The following is a 22,564-nucleotide window of genomic DNA, read 5'->3' as shown; positions in this document are numbered from 1 at the left end:
TAGATTAGAAATGTTTAGCATGGTGGAAAGATGGCTCAGTAGTTCAAAGTCCTTACTACTCTTACAGAGTACCTGGATTTGTTTCGCAGCATTCACATGGTGACTCACAACTGCTGGTAACTCAAGTTCCAGGGCATCCAACACCCTCTTCTGATCTCCACTGGCTCCTGCATACACATGATGCACAGATATACAATCAGGCACATGCGTATACATATGAGATAATTTTTTTAATTTTGTGGAGAGCAGATGACTGAAGATACAGAAACATATTTTTTTAATGTTCATGCAGGTGGCTAGAGGAGAATAGGATTATCAAAGAGATTCTTCAAACTAGGTTGTTATATCCCAACCAAACTAGGTTGTTTTTTCTTTGTAAAATAACTTATATTTCCCTTAGTAGTCAGGACAAATTGATTGCAAAATCTGAGGATGTTTAACTATTATATTTAGTAACATAGTATTTCCAGTAACCTGGAATCACCCTTCTATATACTTGGAATCATTTTAGAGTACTTTCATTATGTTATAAAATATAAGCAGTAGTTATTATTTATGGAATAATAACTAGAAAAAAGTAGGTACATGTTCAGTATAGATACAAGTTTTGAATATTTTGACCTGCAGTTGTTTAAATCTATAGAGGCAAAGTCTACAGATAAAGGAGGCAAACTGTTTAGACATATATGCCACATACACAGAGCCAAGATACTCAGATTCTGAGCCAGATGATCTCAACAATTTAAGAAGATATGAACATGCAAGTTGAGGACATTTACTGAAATTACTATAGAGTGTGCAAGATAAAAGTACAATGTTGAGCAGTATAGAGCCTGAAATTTCCTATATAAGTATGGATTTTCTTCTCTCATCACAAAAGAAAAATTGTATGCTCAAGTTTTACCTTCTAAAAGGTGGTATTTACAATCTCTTGATTTTTATTTTATTTTATTTTAGATCATTGCTTCTCTTGTGCTAAAAACTCCTCTTAATTTCTATGTGTACATTTCTTACGCCACATATAGAGGCACAGAGTGGCTCCTGTGACTTTTATGCAAACTTTCCCCCATAGAGTTCTGCATCTCCTTTGGTCTTCTTATTATTCCTGGGAGTGATAGATAAAGCCACAGCCATTAGCAAAACCCAAATTGAAACTCAGTTGTACTTGATGCTTAGATGAATGCACCTTTGTGTATATTATAGTAAATATAGTCTTATGGTATTTAATAAGTAATATTTTTCTAGAATTAGAAATCTAAAACAAAAGATATGGATATAAAAGTATTGACTTTGGTCATTTTCATTAAACAGAAATAAATTTACATTGAAAAATTAGGAGGGTATAGAAAAGAAGGAAAAGGAGCTATCTGTAGACCATCATCCAGACATCCCCACTGCTGACAGTTGCAAAAGTTCTCTCCTTCCTGTTTTCTGCCTGCGTGTTCTTGTTCACATTGCTCTGATTTTGACAAAATGTTGTGGTGGTAACAGAAGTAAATGCATGGTTTATTAGCTTGTAACGGTTTTATATTTAGTGTATGAGTATCTCAGTGTGTTCGTGGGGTTTGTGAGTGTCTGTTTTCTGTGTGTGTTACAGTGCTGTCCATGCTGCCCACGCTGAGAGAGGCCTTAATGCAGCAACTCAATTCCGAGAGTCTGACAGCTTTGTTGAAAAACAGGTAAAAGCAAGTCATGTGCTTTGGCTTAGGGAATGCAATCAAAGTTTATACAATGAACTAAATACTTTTAATAAGTCCTTGTTTCCTTGTTTTTTAATTAAAACTTACACAGGCTCAGTTTAAAAAATAAATGCATATATCACTTAATCAATATTTAGCTTTATTTAAACTCTGCCTCATACAAAATCATATGGACACTAACATGTATTGTCTTCATATGAATATTTTATATCATTTTTACATTATTCAGCAGCTTACTTATTGAGTGTTTATAGAATATATTCCTGCATGAGAAATATAAAGCTAATAAAATTATGCTTAATATTGTGCTTCTAATAGTGTTAGCAATGTACTAGACTGTTTTGGATAAGGTACATAAATTTCTAAGTAACTGACAAAATGATATACAAATATAACATGAATGTGTAATGCTGACGAATTATTATGGCAGTTCAGAAAGCACTACCCACATATATGACCTGGTGTGTGGCATGTGGTATGCACACAGGCATTAGAAGTTAGTGTGATTCTGTATTAGTTTGAGGAGACTTCTGGTAAACAAATGGCTGCTGCTTTTGATGAGCAAACTATGGGCAGTGGTGGTTTCCCTAAGTCAAGTTGATGGCTGGAAGGAGGGGAGGGGAAGAGAGAGACAGAGAAGGGGACACAGGTGAGGAACCAAGCCCAGCAGCCCATGCATGTTAAGTACATGCTCACCACAGAGTTACACCCCAAACCAGGGAAATCTTAGTGATTATACTAAAACACCTGCCTGGCTATAGTGAGGTTCGGAAGACCCAGGGTTGAGGCGGGGCTCTGGGGGGGGGGTACTGTTTCCAGAGTCTGTGGCAACCCTGGTGCTGTGTGCCTCCCACACATACATGCTCTTGTGCAGTTTTCACAATGTGTCTGTAAGGCAGATGTTATCATCTGCACTTTGCAAACAGAAACTTAATACTCGGGTTGAGCAACAAACTTGACAATTTTGTTTCGTTGTTTCTTTTATAATACTGGGGATTGGACCCACAACCTCACCCATATCAGGCAAATACTGAGCTACATTCCCAGTCCTATTTGAAACATTTTCTATTATCCAGAGAACACTTCCCAAAATAACAGTGAACTTGTGCTAAAACTTAATATCTGATTAAAATATAATACCCCGCGTGGCAGGTGATTGTCATTCTCAGAGGTAGACTGAATTTAATCTGCTTTACAGATGTAAAGTGTGGCTTATAAATTACTTTGTGTAATTATTAAGAAGGTATTGGCCGGGTGGTGGTGGCGCACGCCTTTAATCACAGCACTCGGGAGGCAGAGGCAGGCGGATCTCTGTGAGTTCAAGGCCAGCCTGGTCTAGAGAGTGAGTTCCAGGAAAGGTGCAAAGCTACACAGAGAAACCCTGTCTCCAAAAACAAAACAAAACAAAACAAAAAAAAAAAAAGAAGGTTTGTATGAGCAAATTAATCTCAGTCAAATAAGTACCTAATTACTACTTGCATGCGCATAAGTAAATGGCAAAAAATAAATAGACTTTAATTGCCATAAGCTTTAGTCTTATTTAGGAAGCGAAGACAAATTAAGTGAATAGGAGTTTTGTTTTAAAAAAAGGATAAGGGTTATAATAATGTGGTGGCATTGCTCCTTCTTGTTCCCTCTGAAGCCCTCCATTCTAAACGCTTAGAAGGATTCTGGCGTGTGTGGCTCAGTGGTAGAGCCTACGCTTAGCCTGCTCAAGGCCCTCAGCTCAATCTCCAGCACCAATAAATTGTCTGTTTCAGACAATGAAAACCTAGTAAAATACCTTTACATTAAAGGATTGAATTGACAGCCAAAGGGGGGAAATGGGTTAAATATAGCACAATTAAAAATGTTAATTCCATGGTAAAACAAACACTGAAAGAGAATGTGGGGGGTTAGAAAAAGATTGACTTTGCAGTACTGTGAAAAACCTGACTCAACACATAAGACAAAGAATTTCGTCAATTCCAGAGTCCAAGGTGAGCTGTGGTTCTTCTCATTCACTCTTACACTTATGCACCTAAATGTTAGTTTTCTTCCTTGTCGTTTGTATTGTAATTACTGTTTTGCAATTGGTAGATGTGCACTTTGAAAAGCATTTGTCTAAAAAGGACTAACAAGACCTACGACTTGATAATTGTTTTATGTTAGAATCCAGTCAACTCTGGTCTCATATAGACCTGCCAAGCAAGTTGGTTTTCTTTTGAAATTAGTTTGTTCGTGACTGATAAGGGATAAACAAATGATCTGATAGCCTGCTTTCTGCAGGTGCATGATAGCAATAAAGAACCACCACTGGCAGAGACTCTTAAACACCCTTATCACAAGCAACAGATACTTTAGCTGAAAGGCGAGTTGTTTTTAACTTGGACTAGATGTCTACTTGAAGATCCTTTGAACAGAATCTACATAGGAAGTACTTTCTCTGTCCTGTATGATGTGAAATCAGAATTTCTTAAAAAGATAATTACATGTGTGTGCATTTTTGTTTCGTTTGTTTTATGATCCTGGTATCTGAACCAGGACCACATACGTGATAGGCAAGAGTTTTACCACTGAGCTACAGTTCAGAGTGACAGGTGCAGTCTTCTTATGAAGAGGGCCAGTAGAGAGGTGCTCCCTGGTTGCTCTCTCTGTCCTCACCCTCCAAATTCCCCCAAAGGAAATACGCGTTAGCAAGTGTGGTTTCAGTTCCTGTGCTCTAATTTGTCCTTTTACAGATTGCTACTGCTAAGTACGTCCTGTCTTGTAATACTGGCTCAGCTTTATTATAATAATAACTCTACATTTTTGAGGGTTATTATTATTTGTGTGTATGTGCATGCACGCACACACACATACACATGAATACTGGTTCCTGCAGCGCCTGAAGACGTCAGATGTCGCTGGAGTTACAGACAATTGTGAGCCACCCAGTCAGGGTGCCAAGAACCAAACTCAGGTCCTCTAGAACAGGAGTATTTTCTCTGAACCTCTGAGCCATCTCTCCAGCCCCATAACTCAGTTTCTTATTGAAACACAAATTTATGTCCAGTTATAAAAAGGATTATTGGCCTGTGTTTTGTATCTTTGTGTTCTAGTAAATAATATTCGTTATATTTTATAAAAATATTTATGCAAATTGAAAATAGTAAAAACTCTTGTCCTTTGACCCAGGTACTCTGGAAAGCACTGCATTATATATCCATAGTACATTCACACACTCTAGTACTGCACCACACTGAAAATACTTCCTATGATTTTTATTACACTGTATTTATTTATTGTGTATGTGGAAGTAACAGGGTAATTTGCAGGAGTTGGCTCTCTCCTTTTACTGTGTTGGTCCTGGGAACTAATTCAAGATCATCAAACTTGGCAGTGGGCACCTAATACCCACGGAACCATTTTTCTGGCCCATAACTATGTTTTTAAATAAATATACCCTTGTGCTACTGTGGACTAAACTCCTGGATGCATGGCTATCTTATTTTTAAGAAAATAAAAGTTATGTAGTATGTCTGCATTTGTTTAAGGAGCAGTTTTAAATATATTGAATAATATACACGTTTATACAGTACAAGAGGGAGGCATATTTAAATCACCTATGAATAGGGAGAGAAATATGATATTAAACATACAAGGTGTATAAATTTGACTTTATAACCCTGTAAGTATTTTATGTGATTATAAAACTATATTTAATTTTTAAGTAATACCAAATATTTATAATAAACTAATTTGAATGTTTTCTATTAGGTGGTATCACCACAAAGACAGAAACTATGCCATGTGTCTTTAAATCTGAAATTTAATTAAATATCCTTAGTGGAATAAATACTCCTGTTACCTAGAACTTAATAACTCTAACACCTTTTGAATATTGCAGCACTATTTTAAGACTACTATTCTTGAACTGAGGGGTAAAGCAGACTAATAATTACGTTGTTTTCACTGATTTCTAGTGTGGGCCAAATAAAATGTGTATATAAGATCAACAAAATTAAGCTAAAATCCTGTAAAGTCGACTTTGAATTAAACTATCACTATAAGCTTATAGTATAATTTATCTTTAAATGTGTACATGTAAATAATATATACATTTCTAACAGCTTATTCATCAGTTTTTTCTTATAATAAAGTCCCTGCAAAAGGGTTGTTTAGGTTTGTGATTTTGAAAGTTCCAGTCAATGTGGGATGGCAATTGTGAGCCTGGCAAAATGAAGAAAGCTGCCACCTAATGGCCAAGAAGCAAGAAGAAGAATACTAGATGGACCAGGGTCTCCAAATCCCCTGGGGGGCATGTCTTTAATGACCTAGTACCTCCCTGTAGCCTCCAACTCTTAAAGGTTCTCCCACCTCCCAGTTAAGTCAGCCTGATTAGCAGGCCTTTAACATATAGTAATATACAGCTAATATAGAGTAGGCCAAACCATAGCACCAGATTAACACACTGAAAATGATGAGAAATAATACCTGACCCAGAAGCAGTGGACATCCTTAATCGTCAGAAACAGCTGTGGTCTCTAACATTTCCAGCCACCAGGAACCAGGACTCTTAAAGAAATGGATAGTTTCCGATCTGCAGCAAGCTTAGATAGACCAGGATCAACTCAAAACAACTTTCCTTTTCAAAAAGTAAAGAGTAATGGGCTCATGCAAAAAGATTTAAAAGCCAATCTAAATATCCTCCAGTGGTGATTTGAACAGCAAGAGGGAGAATGAGTTGAGTTTGCTGTGCATCAAATATGCGTGTCTATTCATGTGCTTATAATGATACTGCAAAGTAACAAAACAGTATTACTTACCTTTGCAGGATCACAGAATCTGCTTGATTATATGTAAGCTAATAAGCAGAGGGAAGAAAGTTTCCCTGGTTTGCTTTACTGTTTTAGTATGTCCATGCAGATGCAAAGGAAGAGGGAAAAAAAGGATTGGAAGAATGTATACTGGTAAAAGTGATTGTTAGCACTGCTTAAAAGAAATACACTTCTTTACTATCTTGTGGGCTTTGTTTCTTCAGTGTTTGTGTGTTGTTTTAATTTTTAAAAGAATACATCTCTGTGTAGTTCAAAGTTATATTTGCTTATGTAATTATTATTTTCATGTTTTTTGATTTTTTTCTTTAGACCTTCAAACAAACTGGAAATATGGGAGGACCTAAAGATAATAAGTAAGCCTGCATATTCTGTGCACATCCTTAAGATATTTATAACAGGAACATTTTATACCATAGTATATACATGACTCTTCTTTTCCTGCCTCATTGAATAGTCAGGCTTAAATAGAAATATCAATAAAGCAAGGAGATTAATATCTGTTTTTAGACAATATTTATTGGGAGATGGTGATGATGGTGAAATTATTGTGCTTATGTTAGATATTGTATTTTTAATTTTTTTTTTTTTTTTTTTTTTTTTTGGTTTTTTGAGATAGGGTTTCTCTGTGTAGCTTTGCACCTTTCCTGGAACTCACTCTGTAGCCCAGGCTGGCCTCGAACTCACAGAGATCCACCTGCCTCTGCCTCCCGAGTGCTGGGATTAAAGGCATGAGCCACCATCGCCCAGCTTTAACGTTGTGTTTTAAATGAACTTTTTTACCCAATCCAAGTAGCAACTTCACTATTATTTGAAAAATTTCATTAGTGATAAAAATTTGAATCAAAGAACATTCCTAGGACTTGTATATATGTATCAAAACTTCATGCCAGCAAGCTTTCCTGTTTCTTCCTTTCAGCTACCATATCTACTGGATGATGCCTAAGTCTTCACCTGTTGGAAGACAATTAACTTCTTGAGTGTCCTGCATTTCCTTTCAGCTGTTGCCCTTTCTCACATGCCCTATGAGAAGCTATTTCACATTCTCCTTCTTCATTCTTCACTCCTACTCACCTTTTGATACTGCATCCTAATTTCTGCTCTTCTCTCTACCGAAGCAGTCCTCATAGGCATCAGAAGTCACCTCTGTGTGTCCGAATCCACTGGGGCTTTTCCGACCTGCCACACTTCTTGGCACAGTGGACACCTGTGCTCCCTTCTCTGTCCTGAACATGTGAACGCTGTGTCGTGTTTCTAGGGGACGAAGTCTTCCTGTTTCCCTGTCCTCTCTACCTCCTCCAGTTCTCACTGGCCTTCTTTTCCTTTACCTGTCACCGAAAGCAGTTCTTCCATGCTCAGCCCTCCTCCCACTCTAAGCTAGCTCTCTGGACATCTGAGTTCTGAAGACACAGCTCAGTCGGGTCTGACTTTGCCTTGCCCCATCCCCACGCCCATGCCCGCTGGGTCTAGGGCCTCATGAACACTAGGAAGCAGACACCACCAGAGTCACATACCCCGACGCCTTTGCTTTCCTTTCCCAGCTTCTAACATACGATTCCTTTGCCTATTATGCATTTGTTGATTAGTACTTCAACTGAGAAGTCATACCTAGCCAACCTTAATGACACCAGCCTGAAATCCCAGCACTTAGGAGGCTGAGACAAGAGGATCCTGAATTTGAGGTTAACCTGGGGAGAAGGGGGAGGAAATGAGACATAGATTATTCTAAACAGCTTATAAAGAGAAAATATTTTAAATTGATATATTTTTGTGCTTGATCCATTTACAAATGTATTTGCTAAAGTCAGCTTATTAAAAGTAGTCACAGGGATAGGTCATGATTTTAGGTTTGTTGGTAACAGTGCCAAAGGGTTTCTTTTCTCTTCTCTCTGAAGGTTTCACAAGAAGCATTGTAGCTGTGTATAGCACGTGTATGCTGGTGGTTCTTTTGCGAGTCCAGCTAAACATAATTGGTGGATATATTTACCTGGATAATGCAACCGTTGGCAAAAACGGCACTGTAAGTTTAACAGACTTCATGGTACACTGCTTTTTATTCTAAGAGGTTCAAAGTTTAACTGAATTTTAGTATTCTGAGTACAGTTTCAACCGTTAATCAGCTCTGAGAAGCAGACTTTTCTTTCATGACTGAATTTGTAGCGTTAGGATTGTTGTCTTGGGAGAGTAGACTTTTTGGTACATTGAAGATGCTTTTGCTCTAAAAGCTTAACTTCTTTAACTCTGTTTCTGTCCCATACAGACAGTCCTTGCTCCCCCAGATGTACAGCAGCAGTATTTGTCAAGTATTCAACACCTCCTTGGAGATGGTAAGATTCCCGTCGGCGGCATGTATGTTTATACTATTGAGGGAGGCGTTAAGTGAACAAGGCTCTGTGTTTCTTTTAATAGGCCTGACAGAATTGGTCACTGTCATTAAACAAGCTGTACAGAAGATTTTAGGAAGGTAAGTCATTTTTCTTCTGGCTTTTCTGACTTCCTGATTCTGGTGAAGAAAAGAGTTGGTTGTGGTGGCACAATTCTGTCATCCCTTTTACTCAGGGGGCTGAAGCAGAGGATCCCAGGTTCAAGGCTTAGCTGGCAGATGGAGTTAAAGTCCTGCCTAGATGACTTAGTGGTTTCTGTCTCCAAATTTAAAAACAAGGAAAAAAGGGCCGGGCAGGCATATTTAGAGCATTTGCTTTGCATGCAGGCTGGAGGTCTTTCATTTACTCAGTACTGCAGAGTAAAGGGGATAGACGATAGAACTGTCTTAGGGAACTGGGTGACCTGGCCAGTTTGTGAAATCCTTTGTAATCTGATAACCCTATGTATTTGTTACAGATCTGCTTTATCAGTGTCAGCCTTTTCATACTGAGGGATATTATTGTTTATTGATTGATTTCTAAAAGAATTAGAAATGTGTGAGTCATGAGATTAAGAAAAAATACTTTAAAATTGGCCTACCTCCCCCTTACACTAAGAAGATCTATAATTATGGCAGGACTTTTCTTGTGAAATCTGTGCGAAGGCTTGCTGAGGCCCTGTACTAATGGCCTTTATCTGGTGGCTGGCATCCCAACCCATTCCAGTCCAGCAGCTTCAGGTCTGAGCAAATGGACCAGGGTTTCAGATACCAGCTTATTAAGAAAGGGTGCTATGAAGGGCGTTGTGTCCTTTCAATTGATCTGACTCTGTTTTCTCTGCTCTAGTGTTTCTCTTAAACAATCATTGTCCCTTTTGGACTTGGAGCAAAAGCTAAAAGAAATCAGAATTCTTGTGGAGCAGCATAGGTCTCCTTCCTGGATTGATAAAGATGGATCCAAGTCTTCACTGTGCCAATACATGATGCCAGATGAAGAAACACCGTTAGCAGCTCAGGTACTCGATCCATAACCATTTCTGTATTTTCTAACTCATGCTCCATATTTTATAAATCTGGTACTTTTTCCTGAAATACAGATTTCTGAGTCTTGTGTTTCAGCAATTTAAATAAAGCCTTATTCATTAGAAAAACTATAAATATGATTTATCATAGCACTTAGAATATTGAGTATTTAGCAGATTTTTATTGAGTCGTAGTTAGGGTTCAAGCACTGTGATAAGTGCTGTGAATAAAAAGGAGAATACAAGTTCATTACATTTTGGGAACTTAAGAGACTAATTCAGTTAGTATGACTATAGCAATGATTATATGAGATCAAACAGAAACTGGAGGAAGAGCACACTGGAGACAAGATCATGAAGAGCTTTGTCTGTCTAGATAAAAAGACTGCACTTCAGTTTACAGAATTAAGTTTTAATGAAACTAGGACTACATTCAGATTTGCTTAAATTCATGGCCTCTTTTTGTTACCTATTACACACACACAACACACACACACACACACACACACACAGTGTGTTATATAATGACAGAGTTATAGAACAACAAAGGAAAAAAGAGACCCTGAATTTCAATGAGAACAAGGCAGGAGGGATGCATGGGAGGAGTTGGAAGGAAGCAAAGGAAAGAGGAGATGATGTAATTATAATCTAAAACACAATAAGCAAACGAAAAAGAGAAAGAAGAGTTGAGCTAGAGAACTGGCTCCACAAAGAAGACTTGGCAATCTTGTAAAAGATCTGAATCCAGTGTGGATGGTGCACAGCCACTTGGAGCTCCAGCTCCAGGTCTGCCTCCCTCTTCTGGCCTTCTCAGGCACTTGTACTTATGTCGCATGTGCGCGCGCGCACACACACACGCACGCACGCACATACGTGATTAAAAATAAAATATTTTTTAAGAACAATGAACAATGGCTGTGGGACAGCAGCCTGAAGGCAGCTCTGACCACTCACCTGAGACACAAACAAGCCTGGTAGAACACCAGCTCTGGGGTTGTCACAGCCCGGTGTGTCCACGCAGCTATTATAGAAACTCGTTAAGAAAACACAAATGCCAAAGGTTTAGGGTTAGATATTCAGGTTACATAATTCATTTTTAAATTAGTGGGGTTTTTACATTATTTATAGGCTCAACTGAATCCCTTCTTTGCCATTGAAAAAGAATAGCTCTCATACAGCTGAAGAAGCCTGGAGCAGATAGTTCTGTAGCAGGCAGGTCCTGTAGACTAAACTATTCATTTTCATTGCCTGAGTTTTTTCTTCCCCTAGGGACTCAAATGATGATCTATTTGGGTGCTGAGAGACACTAGATTCAAGATTAGGCAAGAAAGAAAAAGAAATGAAGTGGAGGAAGGAGGGAGGGAGGGAGGGAGGGAGGGAGGGAGGGAGGGAGGAAGGAAGGAAGGAAGGAAGGAAGTTATAATTTATAAAGGGAGTCTTAGGAGTTGAAAGATTAAAACTAAACTGAACAAGGACAGATGAGACAGAATTAATGAAAGTGCCAGGCGTGGTGGTACACTCAGGAGGCTGAGGCAGGAGGATCACTTGTTTCAGGGTACCCTAAGTTCCAGGCGAGATTGGGCAACACAGGGAGACCACATCTCAAACTGAAGAGAGAGATTAATGAAAAAAAACTGTAGCCGGGCGGTGGTGGCACACACCTTTAATCCCAGCACTCGGGAGGCAGAGGCAGGCGGATCTCTGTGAGTTCGAGGCCAGCCTGGACTACCAAGTGAGTTCCAGGAAAGGCGCAGAGCTACACAGAGAAACCCTGTCTCGAAAAACCAAAAAAAAAAAAAAAAAAAAAAACAAAACAAAAAAAACCCTGCAAATTGTTATAAAACAGGATCTCATGGAAATGCACAAGAGAATTTTAACAGTCTAAACCCATCGAACAGTTTATAAATTTTAGAGTTCAACAGTGGGACAAAGTAAAAATGAGGTGAAGGACTGAATGGAATGAATGAAGAGAGGAAAGATGACCCAAGTCGGACTGAGTTGGATTAAAGCTTGAAACTTTAGATGAAAGGGACACACAGAGCCTCACAATTGTTTGAATGGAAAGCAGGGGGCTCACACATCCTAATAAAGTTCCTCAATAGTGCGAGAAAAGAAAGAGACTTGTTTGGTGTGTGTCGGTCTGCGCTCTGTCTGTAGTGTAGGTGTGTGATGCACCCATGTAGGTGTGTAGATGAATGTACCAGTGCACGAGCACGTGTAGCACAGGCGTGTCTTCCTCGGTGGCTCTGCACTGTGTTGCCCTGAGATAGACTCTCACTGAACATGGAGTTCGGCATTTTGACTAAGCTAGCTGGCCAGCAGGTTCTGAGATCCACCTGTGTCTGCTCATTAATCCTGGGTTATAGGCATATGTGTCTGTACCTGGATTTTTACATGAGCACCCAGGGGGTCTACACCTGGGTCTTCAGTTTGCAGAGCAAAGACTCTTACCCACTAAGCCAGCACCCCAGCCCTAATAGTCTTAATATCTGTTATTTTTCTTTGTCTGGATGCTAGAAACATCCAAAACAAACCAAATAAATAAGTAAACAAAGCCTTACAAAGTATACTTCAATCTTTGTTTTAAATACAACTTACAAGTTTACATAAACCTTTATAATTTTTTTTCCCTCGAGACAGGGTTTCCCTGAGTAGCTTTGCGCCTTTCCTGGAACTCGCTCTGTAGACCAGGCTGGCCTGGAACTCACAGAGATCTGCCGGGCTCTACATCCTGAGTGCTAGGATTAAAGGTGTGCGCCACCACCACCTGGTGTTATAATCTGTTTTAATTTGAAAGTTTTGGTTGTTGACAAAGCGGAGACATTCAGATTTCCCCAACCCTTGAGTTTTTGCTGTGATTGCTTCATTCATGACTTGGTAGTATTTGAAACCCTGAAGTTAGAATTCTAATTTTACAGGCCTATGGGCTTTCTCCGAGAGATATTACCACTATTAAGCTTCTCAATGAGACAAGAGACATGTTGGAAAGGTATGTAGAGTGGATCTAAATGTATTTGTATTTTCAGTGTAAGTAAAGCCATTTTCTAATGTTTCCTGATCAAATATTCAACATAATATTATGTGAAAATTTAAATTTTAATCTATTCCCCTCCTTCAGGTAGGATTTCCTGTATAAAGTAGAAGGAAACAGAATTGTTTTATTTTTAAGTAGGTTACATGTGGACATTTCCATGCAAGCTTATTGTGTACTTCGATTATATCCCCCCATGCCTCTCTGCCTTCTCTTTTTTCACCCCTTCCTCTGTTCCTCTGTACCGTCTTCTTTATCACCCATCTCCCCAACCAAAATTTTATCTGTTCCCCTGGACAGCTTTGCTGTCTATTATATACATACATGATTTTATGTGTCTACATAAAATGTAAGACCCACAAATGAGAGAAAACAATGTACATGTCTTTCTAAGACTGGCTTAATTTATTTAGCATGATTATCTATGGGTGCATACATTTTCATCCAAACATTACAACTTCCTTCTATGACTGAAATGTATTCCATTGTGTATATATACTACATTTTTTTGTATTCATTCTTCTGTTGATGAACACCTAGGTTTGATTGCATAACTGAGCCATTTTAAATAATGCTGCAGTAAACGCCAGTGTGCAAGTACCTCTGATATGTTGACTTAGAGCCTATCAGATAAAAACTCACGAGTAGCGTAGCTGGATCCCATGATGTGTCTACTTTAGTAGTTTGAGGAACCTCAATACCAATGTCTACAGTGACTGATTTGTTTGTATTCTTGCTACCTGATTTTTTTTAAGGTACAAATTGTATCTTAAGTTGTACAAAATGGATATTAATATGAATAAAAATCTGACAGTTGGTGAATAATCTCATCATGTCATGCTAAACAATACAACTGGCTTTTATGCTGAATTTTGAAAAACTGATCAATTTAGACAGTTTTCGTGCTATGAAAACTAGACTGTAACTAGAAATGTTAATGATTCTGAAAGGTAACCACATAGTTATTAAATTTGTTTTCTTTGTCCACTGGGAATCTAAAAAGTAATATACATCTTATTTTATCTAGTCCAGATTTTAGTACAGTTTTGAATACCTGTTTAAACAGAGGCTTCAGTCGGCTTCTAGACAACATGGCAGAATTCTTTCGGCCCACTGAACAGGACCTGCAACATGGTAACTCCATAAATAGGTAAGATAGTGTATAAGACAGTATAATATGAACAAATGCTCTTAAAATGTGATGATTTAGATATAGTTAAATTTTTGTACCAGATAAAAAGAATCTTAAATGATAAATTGTACCCTGAGTTTTCAGCAAATTAAACTCTTCTAAACCAATGACTTCTTCATTGACAAGAGTTCCTTCTGAATTTAATAATGAAACTTACTTGTTTCTCCCATGCCTTTGCCACTACAATGAAGTGTTTACATGGTGAAACTACCTCTTTATTAAGTCAAAATCCATTTTTGAAAATTCTTTCAAATAAAAAGCTGATAATGTAGTCACTATTGGACTGTATTAATTAAATGGTCTGATGATGGTGATAACCAGGCATTCTTGTAGGTTGTTTGAATTATTTCCAAAAATGCTTAAATATTTTCATTTTACATTATTATGGAATTTGAAATACCTAGTTGATTCAATTATTAGTAATGTTTGTCCATTCTGACTATTGCTACATAATAGATTCATGTTGTTGGAAGTTACCTTGTAGTTTCATTGTGTCTATCACTTTGATACAAGGATTCTTGGTTTCATATCAGGCTCCTCACTTTTTAAGAACCTCTGGTTTTATATCACACTTGAAAACAGTGGATTACTAAATCAGTGCTGATTGATTATAAATGTGCCTGCTAAAATTTAAGGAAACAGTAATTGACGTGTAATGTAGATGTGGGGTTTCTAATGGAATTCTTAGCCTAGGCCTAACAAGGCATTTTTGCCTGGTTCTCAAGGACCCTTCTTTATTGTGCAGAAAAGCATAATTTGTTATTAATGGTGAGCGTTTGGAGTGCTTAGAGCAGTAAGGTTTACTCTTAAAACAATGTAAAAATAAATTTCAGTTGACAACTAATTGTCTATCATATCTGTAGCCAAGGTAATTCAAACTAATGAATTGCCAATGTAACCTGTACTTAGCAAAGAACTAGTTATTTCCCAAGTGGTGATAAAGAATTTCAATAGTTGGGTCTAGAATTGCAGTAGTTCTAGTCCAGCCAGGACTACATAGTAAGACTCTGTCTGAAAAAAAAAAAAAAAAAAGAATCTTCATAATTGTATTCATTTGTTTGTGTGACGGGGGCAGTTTTCAGGAGCTGATTGTCCCCTATAATGTGGGTCCTGGAAATCAGACATGGTTGTTAGGGCTGGCAGCAGGCACCTTTTCTCACTGAGCTCTCGCCCTGGCCTTTAGCTCTTTCTTCTTCAGTGGCTGTGATGGCTTCAACTTCTATACCCTGTTGTAGAACAGCAATGACTGGCGACATGGTGGAAATGTTTCTAAACTGGTGAAGCACACAGAAAGTTGGTTATTGATACGAAGTAGAAAGGCGTAGGTGGGAAACATGAAGTATGTGCTGAGAGAAGTGAGAGGCCACAAGGCCACAAGGGGAGCCTCAGACTGTAAGGAGAGGGGAAGCTGCAGGTCAGTGTAGCCAAGGCTGGTTGTGTAGGAAAGGGCGGATGGTCCCACGGGGTTCAGAAGTTGATGAGGTTGGAGAAGTGTTACAGTTGTTCGAGCATGAGATCAAGTGTTTGTCCAAGTTACAAGTGCTATCGTTCTTTTTTCTTAAGTGATGAGAGTAGGAAAAATTTAAATATTTCAGATCTAAAGGCTTGAAAAGTTCAAGGCTTAATAACTTCTGACTGATGTCAGAACATAGAATTTTATAGTTCAACATCATAGCTAATTAGAAATAATATCAAGAATGAAAGAATGTTAGGAAAGCTATTACAGTAAACTATAACAATAATAAGTTAATAAAACAAGGCCTGCAGGATGGCTCTGTGGGTAGCGGCCCCTGCTGCCAAGTCTGCTGCCCTACTTCAATCCCTGTAACCTCCATGGTGTGAGCAAAGAACTGACCCTCTAGTTGTACCCTGACCTTCCCGTGTGTGCTCACACGAACACACACACGGACACATATACACTAATAAAATATTAATAAAAATATGTTAGCAGGTCACAAATCATCTTTACTGCTGTTGAAAAGGCATAGAATAAGAAACTTATTGCATCTTATTATAATTAAAATTTGATACAATAAAAAAAATTGAAATCAAAAGCAAATATACTCATTGACTAAACAGGTTGACTTTTATTAAATTCAGAAACAGCCTGAAGAACGTCTGTGTTGGGATGCTCAGCATTGCACTTTTGTTTTTTCGTTGACTGTGACAAGGCTGAGGAAAGACCAATTCTGGAGACAAAAATTTAGGAGCACCATTGAAAATTCCTATATTTATCTTTAAGCCAGACAACTAATAAATTGTTAATTGACTCTTAATTTTCTAAGTTACATATATACTTTCATAAGCATATACATACATTATATGCTTACATGAAAATGTAAGATCATTTTTAATGGGAAAAATAATGTGTGACAGTAACAAACCCCGGAAAATTAACTAAAGGGGTTAAATTCTTCTAAAATTAATCTATAAATATAGTCAAAATACTATAGAATCCCCATTGGAGACTGGAAGACAGTTGTTTTGGTGGTATTAAGCCTATCAAGTGATAGTAAAGGTAACCTGGTTAGATATGGACTGAGAAGTCCCGGAAATAACAGGCAGACAGAGATGCACAGCGTGTGATGTGGAGGAGGGGTTAATGGTGTAAAGGCGCAGGAATTCCACACCAGGAAAGGGACTGGAGGTATCTGGCAGTAGATATTGCAGACCTTACATTCCATGTTTAGACAGACACTTAAGTATTAAGAAAACATGGGCAAGAATTTTAGTGCCAGCTCTAAGAAGCTAGGGACATTGTAGGGACAGAGATGTAAAAGTTATGAAAGGCACTTATAACAAAAATATGCTTGATAGAGTTTTAAGTTGTAAAATAATAAAAAATTGCTTAGAAGGAAATATCCATGAAGTCAACAATAGTTGTTATTTTTAGATGAGGAAGTTATGTTTTGTTTTTCTATTAACACTTATGTAAGTATTCTTCAATGATATGTGTATACTTTTTTTTTTTTAAGATTTATTTATTATGTATACAGCATGTATGACTGCAGGCCAGAAGAGGGCACCAGATCTCAATTCAGATGGTTGTGAGCCACCATGTGGTTGCTGGGAATTGAACTCAGGACCTCTGGAAGAGCAGTCAGTGCTCTTAACCTCTGAGCCATCTCTCCAGCCCAGATATGTTTATACTTTTATAATTAAAATGTTAATGCCTATGATACAATTTTAGAAAATAACTGTGGTAATGTTTTGTTTTTTTCAGTCTGTCCAGTGTCAGCCTGCCTTTAGCTAAGATAATTCCCATAGTAAACGGACAGATCCATTCAGTTTGCAGTGAAACGCCTAGTCATTTCGTGCAGGTAAGCAGGAAGCCTGGGAATACTGAAAACAAGCTCTGTTCATGCTGTGCTGTTTCCAACACAAAAGTACATTCCTGCTGTGATAATTTGCTGCAAACAGAAGCTTGCAACCATGTTCAGAGTGGTAGCATGCTCGAAAGAGCAGCAGTGCTTGACAGCAAATCCATAGCAATACCTTTCCCACGCCATCTGACTCTAGTTAGACTGAGCTGTGGTGCAAATGTCCTGAGGGTTGGCCAGATCTGTGTAGCATTGTGCTCTGCACTAACAATGCAGTTCTTCACAGTTTGAAAGAAAGTGAAAAAATGTGGCAGAATAAGGTGTTTTCATCTAACAAACAGCTGCTAATTCAGTAGTCTGTTCACTAAAGCATAATCGCAAGGTATGCAAAGTTTTCGTCCGACTACTTACAGCTCGGTTCCTTTCTTCAAAATTTATTTGGGATAGCATTTTATTAAAAGGATGACTTTGGACCCACGTACTGTTTTCAGTCATTGACAACTTGGAAACTCTGTTGTGAGTTTAAAGTGTTTTACAACATGCCTCAGTGACAAAGTGCCGCAGTGAAGCTCCATGCAGAGTCTAAGGCCTGCCTGCATGCACATGTGACGTCTGTTAGTGTCAGGGTCGGAAAGCGTTGTTTCTATGTAGACTTTGCCCTCGTGGCAGAGTGCAGAGTGCCCCTGCTTCAGCACTGAGCTTTTTCCTGGCCTGCCCAGTCATTAGCCCGCTCCTTACATCCAGGGGGCCCTGGCCTGTTCTCTCTAGTCATGCCTCCACCGCTGAGAGCTGGCCATTCACACTGCGGAGCAAACAGTAAAGGAGGCCCATGGCAGGTCACTGAACCATAAGGCTCACAGTTTTCCCGCTTCTGCCAACGTCTCTAGAATGACCTGTAGACATCCACCCTGACAAATTAATACACCAGAGTATATATAATACAGCAACCACGGCTTCAAGGCTTGAGTGATTCATACTTTACATTTTAATCAGTTATACATATAAGCCTGAGAATCAAAATTAAAAAGTATAAGTTTTTTTGTCTGCATTTGTAGTCATGATTCTGAATAAGGGTCCACAAGCGTCACCAAACTACATATAGATCCATGATGGTGAAGGTTGAAGCTCCTTTGAGCCTGAGGGATGCGGGCTATGAGCCTGACCCATGTTCTCCCGTGACATGCTCAGCTTCAGCTGTTCAGTCCGGCTGCTCAAAGAGACAGGCTTTGAGCTTCAATCAGTGTTGCTTCAGGATTTAGAGATGTGACGCCAGGAGGCCAAGAAGTTGAGGGGGAAGTTTATTTGATTCCTAGGGAACTAGAAAACTCAACCCACACAGCATCAATTGCAAGATAAAAAGGCCCTGAATTTAGGGCACATATCTGTCTTTATGTGCATGTTCTTGTTGAGCCCATGTAGTGTTTAACCGTGCTTTTGAATTAAGGAGAACACTGCAGGGGAAAGGGAAAAAACAACAGGACAATCATTCATAGGAAGGCCAAGTCAGGTAATCACTCCCACATACATGCAAATGGTTCCACAGCAGTTAGAACAGATGTTTTTTTATAGAATACCAAGCCAATCAGGTATAGAAGCCGATTGAATGCATAAAAACATGAATGGTAGCAGGCAGGTAGAAGCATGACACTTTTATCGACACTAAAAGCATGAATTAATAACCATCGACTTTGTTTAGTGAAGGTGTGTTGGGTTTTGTAGGGTAGATTCCATTTAATGGTAAATGTAGTTTTTTTGTTTATTTTTGTGAGTAGTTCAGGATGCATTCAAATGTGTAAGTCTCCTCTGTTAGTCTCCAGAGTCCCTGGAATTTCAGGATGTGTCACTGTGCCCTGCTTATGTGTTGGTTTTTAGTTATGGAAAAGCTCTAAGCTTGAGACATTTATGTACTTTTCATTTACACATTAAAATAATATAAGCATCAGTAAGGTGTAGTGATGCACATCTATAATCCTAGTGCTCAGAGGCTGAGGCAGGAGTGCAAATTCAAGGCCAGTCTGGTCTGTACAGAAAGACCCCGTTTCAAAAACCAAGCAAAAATATCCTAGTACTTGAGTACTGACTTTATTTTACACTTGTAAGAGATCTGTGGATGTTCAGAACAAGCACAGACAGGAAAAGATGCTATCATTTTACTTCCTATCATTTTAAAGGAAAACACTAGAGTTTTCAAAATACACTTAAAATTAAGTTTAGGAGAGAACAATGTTTCTTCTTTCTAAATTAAATGACAAAATGTAATGGAAATCCTAATAACATCCACAACTGTAATAGGAAATTTTGAAAGAGTCTGGTTTATATTGAATACAAATTCCTTTTTTTCATTTCATACTGATATAGTTTGAGGCCTGTGGTCCTTTTTAAAGGAAACACATTTCAGTTGATTAAAATAAAAGGTAACTTCCTCCCACAGCTTTACAGTCACCATCAGGAGAGTGAGAATCTTTGCTATAAAGTGGATGTGCATGGTTCTTGTATATGTGTTTATATAAAATATACATATAGTACATATTTAAGAATCAGTTGCTATATTTTCTAGAAATAAGAAACTAAACAGTATTTCCTACAAATTAGTTAAGAAAAACATCCCTTTCCTTAGTTTCTTCTCATTCTTAAGTACACAAAGCTTCAAGATAGATGCATTGCTTGTAGAAATGTTCATGTCTTACTAACTGTACTGTTAATCATTTTTGCTAGGATCTTTTGATGATGGAGCAAGTAAAAGACTTTGCTGCTAATGTGTACGAAGCTTTTAGTACCCCCCAACAACTGGAGAAATGATTTTTCCTTTTAAGAAGAGCTAAAGCGGGATTCATCTACACTGAAAAAAGTACTCTGAATAAATCACCTATACCAAGAGTGACAATTTGCAACCAAAAATGCCTAATAAAATATATTCTTAAGCAAAGTCTTCATTTCATAATGAAGTAGATTCATTTGGCACCTTATTGTATTTTTAATTTATCAGTAGTGTACTTCATCAGGTGTATCTAATTGGTGCACAAATTATAAATGCCAGGATCATTCATGATCTGTTACAACCTGGATAGCTGATCCAAACCAAGTAGATAGTTTTATGTGTACATGTAATGGAATGTGGTATCCTTTCACACATATAATGAGGGAAAATCTGTTTTGAAAAGTAGATCTAGGATGTATGGACTCTGAAAATATAATGTTTAACTAATCATGAAGTTTCCTGGACTTTGAAGTAAGCGAAAGCCAGATTCTCTCCAGTCACATGATTTGTCCCACACACCTTGACCAGAGGGCTTATCTTCTAGAAATCAGTGGATATTAAAACCTCTGATCAGCTATTTTTTTTCTTTGCTATTTTTTGTTCAATATTTATTTGCAGCGTTTTCTAAAGCTTTCTTAGCAACCCTCAGAAAGTTGCATATAGATTTACAGGCTAATGTTATGTTCATGTTTACTCACAATTATTACAGAGTTTTATCATTTGTGTATAAATAATTTCAATAACTTTGTATTGATTTTTAGTACAATAACTTGTTGCAATAAACTATTTTAATAAAATATAGTTTTGTTCAGTTAATACTTTTCAGCCATTAATTTATTTGTTATTTAGTAATATTTTTGCTGTTTTTTTTAAGAGCATGCTAGTTTTAAGTCTCAACTGGTATATAGTTGGTGCTTTCTTCTAACTTGTTTTTTTTTTCTTTCAGAAAAAAATGTAAATAAAAGTAAATTATTCCTTGTCGCTAGTATATGTGTGGTTCTTCATTTAGAGGGGCATTAAGGTGTCAGCAATGGATTAGCTATATTCAGTAATAGATGGTTTTCAGAGCATAGTTTTATGTCCCTCCCACATAATATAACATAGCTAAGTAGGAGATGGTAGAAAATGAATTGTGCAGAGCATCCTAAAGCTTAGCTGAGCTCTGTAATGAGACACCCATGTGTAAAGATGACAAAGGGGACACATTTTTTAAATTTGATGAAATATACTGATATTGTCATTTCTAATTGAGAAAGAAATTGCACTTTGGAACAACAGGAAATGTGTATGTGGAATAAGACATGCATCGCTTCCAAAAATACCCAGTTTTACATCAGAGAAACTTTGAGATTGTGTAGATACAGCTTTGTCAGAAGAAAATTATCACCTGTAATCATCAGCATCTGAGGAGTCAAGACCATTGAAGAGGTGGCAAGGTTTAAAAGAAATGAAATAAATAACCTATGTATTTAAAGTTAGCTGACATTGCATATTACTAATTTGCTCCTAATAGAGTTAGAACCTCTTCTCTGAAACAGTTTGGTTAACCTAGGAAGTGATTTAAAACGGGCTATCATAAATCCTTAGACATTTTAACTTAAAATCCAAACACTCTTAATTAGCAAATATTTCCCCTAGTATCTCATCTCACTTTTCAGGGTGTGTCCACTGTGTCCCCAGTAGTAATGACACATTTTTCTCTGTAAGTCTACTGATAGGTATTCTCTATTGTCTTTCTGGCACAAATCACATGCAGTACTTATGTAGCTTTTACTACTTTTGCTACTATTTCACATTGAACCAATAGGTTGGGGTTTTTTTTATTATTTTTATCTTTTTGTTTAAAGGCAACACCCTTTCATCTAGTCATTCCACAGTATTCAACTTAGCTGGAAGAAAACTGCAGCTCTCCACTCATTAGCTTACACAATCGAGATTATCAAATATTCCACTGGCATAATTAATTTGTATTAGTCTCCGGGAGCTGCTGTAACAAATTACTGTTAATTGGATTACTTGAAACATCAAAACTCTTTTCTCTCACGTCTGGTGTGAAATCTAACACCAGGTATTAACAGGACTGTGCTACTCTGAAGGCTCTCAGAAAATCCTTCTGTTTGCTTGGCCCCTTCAGCAAGCATTTCTTCCTTCGTTTGTAGAACTATGACCTAATGATGTGTCTGTGTCTTTTTCTAAGGTCTAAGGATAGTCCATCCCCCATCCAATATGAGCTGCTTTCAAAACTTAATTACATTTATAAAGACTTCATTTCCAGGATCACCTTTTGGAGGTTCAAGATGGACATATTCAGCCCATTGTAGCCATGAAACTAAGCTTTGGCGCACACACACCACCCGTGGGAATGGAAGTGGAGGGTGTGCCG

General features: G+C 37.8%; 1 protein-coding gene across 1 annotated transcript in view; it reads left to right on the top strand.

Moving 5' to 3' along the window:
- Pex3 (peroxisomal biogenesis factor 3) overlaps positions 1-21,159 on the top strand; it is a 30,385-nt gene extending 9,226 nt beyond the window's left edge. Inside the window, exons 3-12 of the mRNA XM_028861395.2 lie at positions 1,598-1,679; positions 6,809-6,852; positions 8,392-8,516; positions 8,757-8,823; positions 8,906-8,960; positions 9,706-9,874; positions 12,799-12,869; positions 13,939-14,061; positions 17,327-17,423; positions 20,139-21,159. Of these exons, the coding sequence (XP_028717228.1) occupies positions 1,598-1,679; positions 6,809-6,852; positions 8,392-8,516; positions 8,757-8,823; positions 8,906-8,960; positions 9,706-9,874; positions 12,799-12,869; positions 13,939-14,061; positions 17,327-17,423; positions 20,139-20,222 (917 nt within the window). The 3' untranslated portion in view covers positions 20,223-21,159. The remainder of the gene's footprint in view (positions 1-1,597; positions 1,680-6,808; positions 6,853-8,391; positions 8,517-8,756; positions 8,824-8,905; positions 8,961-9,705; positions 9,875-12,798; positions 12,870-13,938; positions 14,062-17,326; positions 17,424-20,138) is intronic.
- The last annotated feature ends 1,405 nt before the right edge of the window (positions 21,160-22,564 follow it).

Source organism: Peromyscus leucopus, chromosome 8a, assembly GCF_004664715.2.
Source record: "Peromyscus leucopus breed LL Stock chromosome 8a, UCI_PerLeu_2.1, whole genome shotgun sequence".
Taxonomy (NCBI): Eukaryota; Metazoa; Chordata; class Mammalia; order Rodentia; family Cricetidae; genus Peromyscus; species Peromyscus leucopus.
The sequence above is the reverse complement of the archived record's forward strand: the minus strand, read 5'-3'. Positions and strand labels throughout refer to the sequence as shown.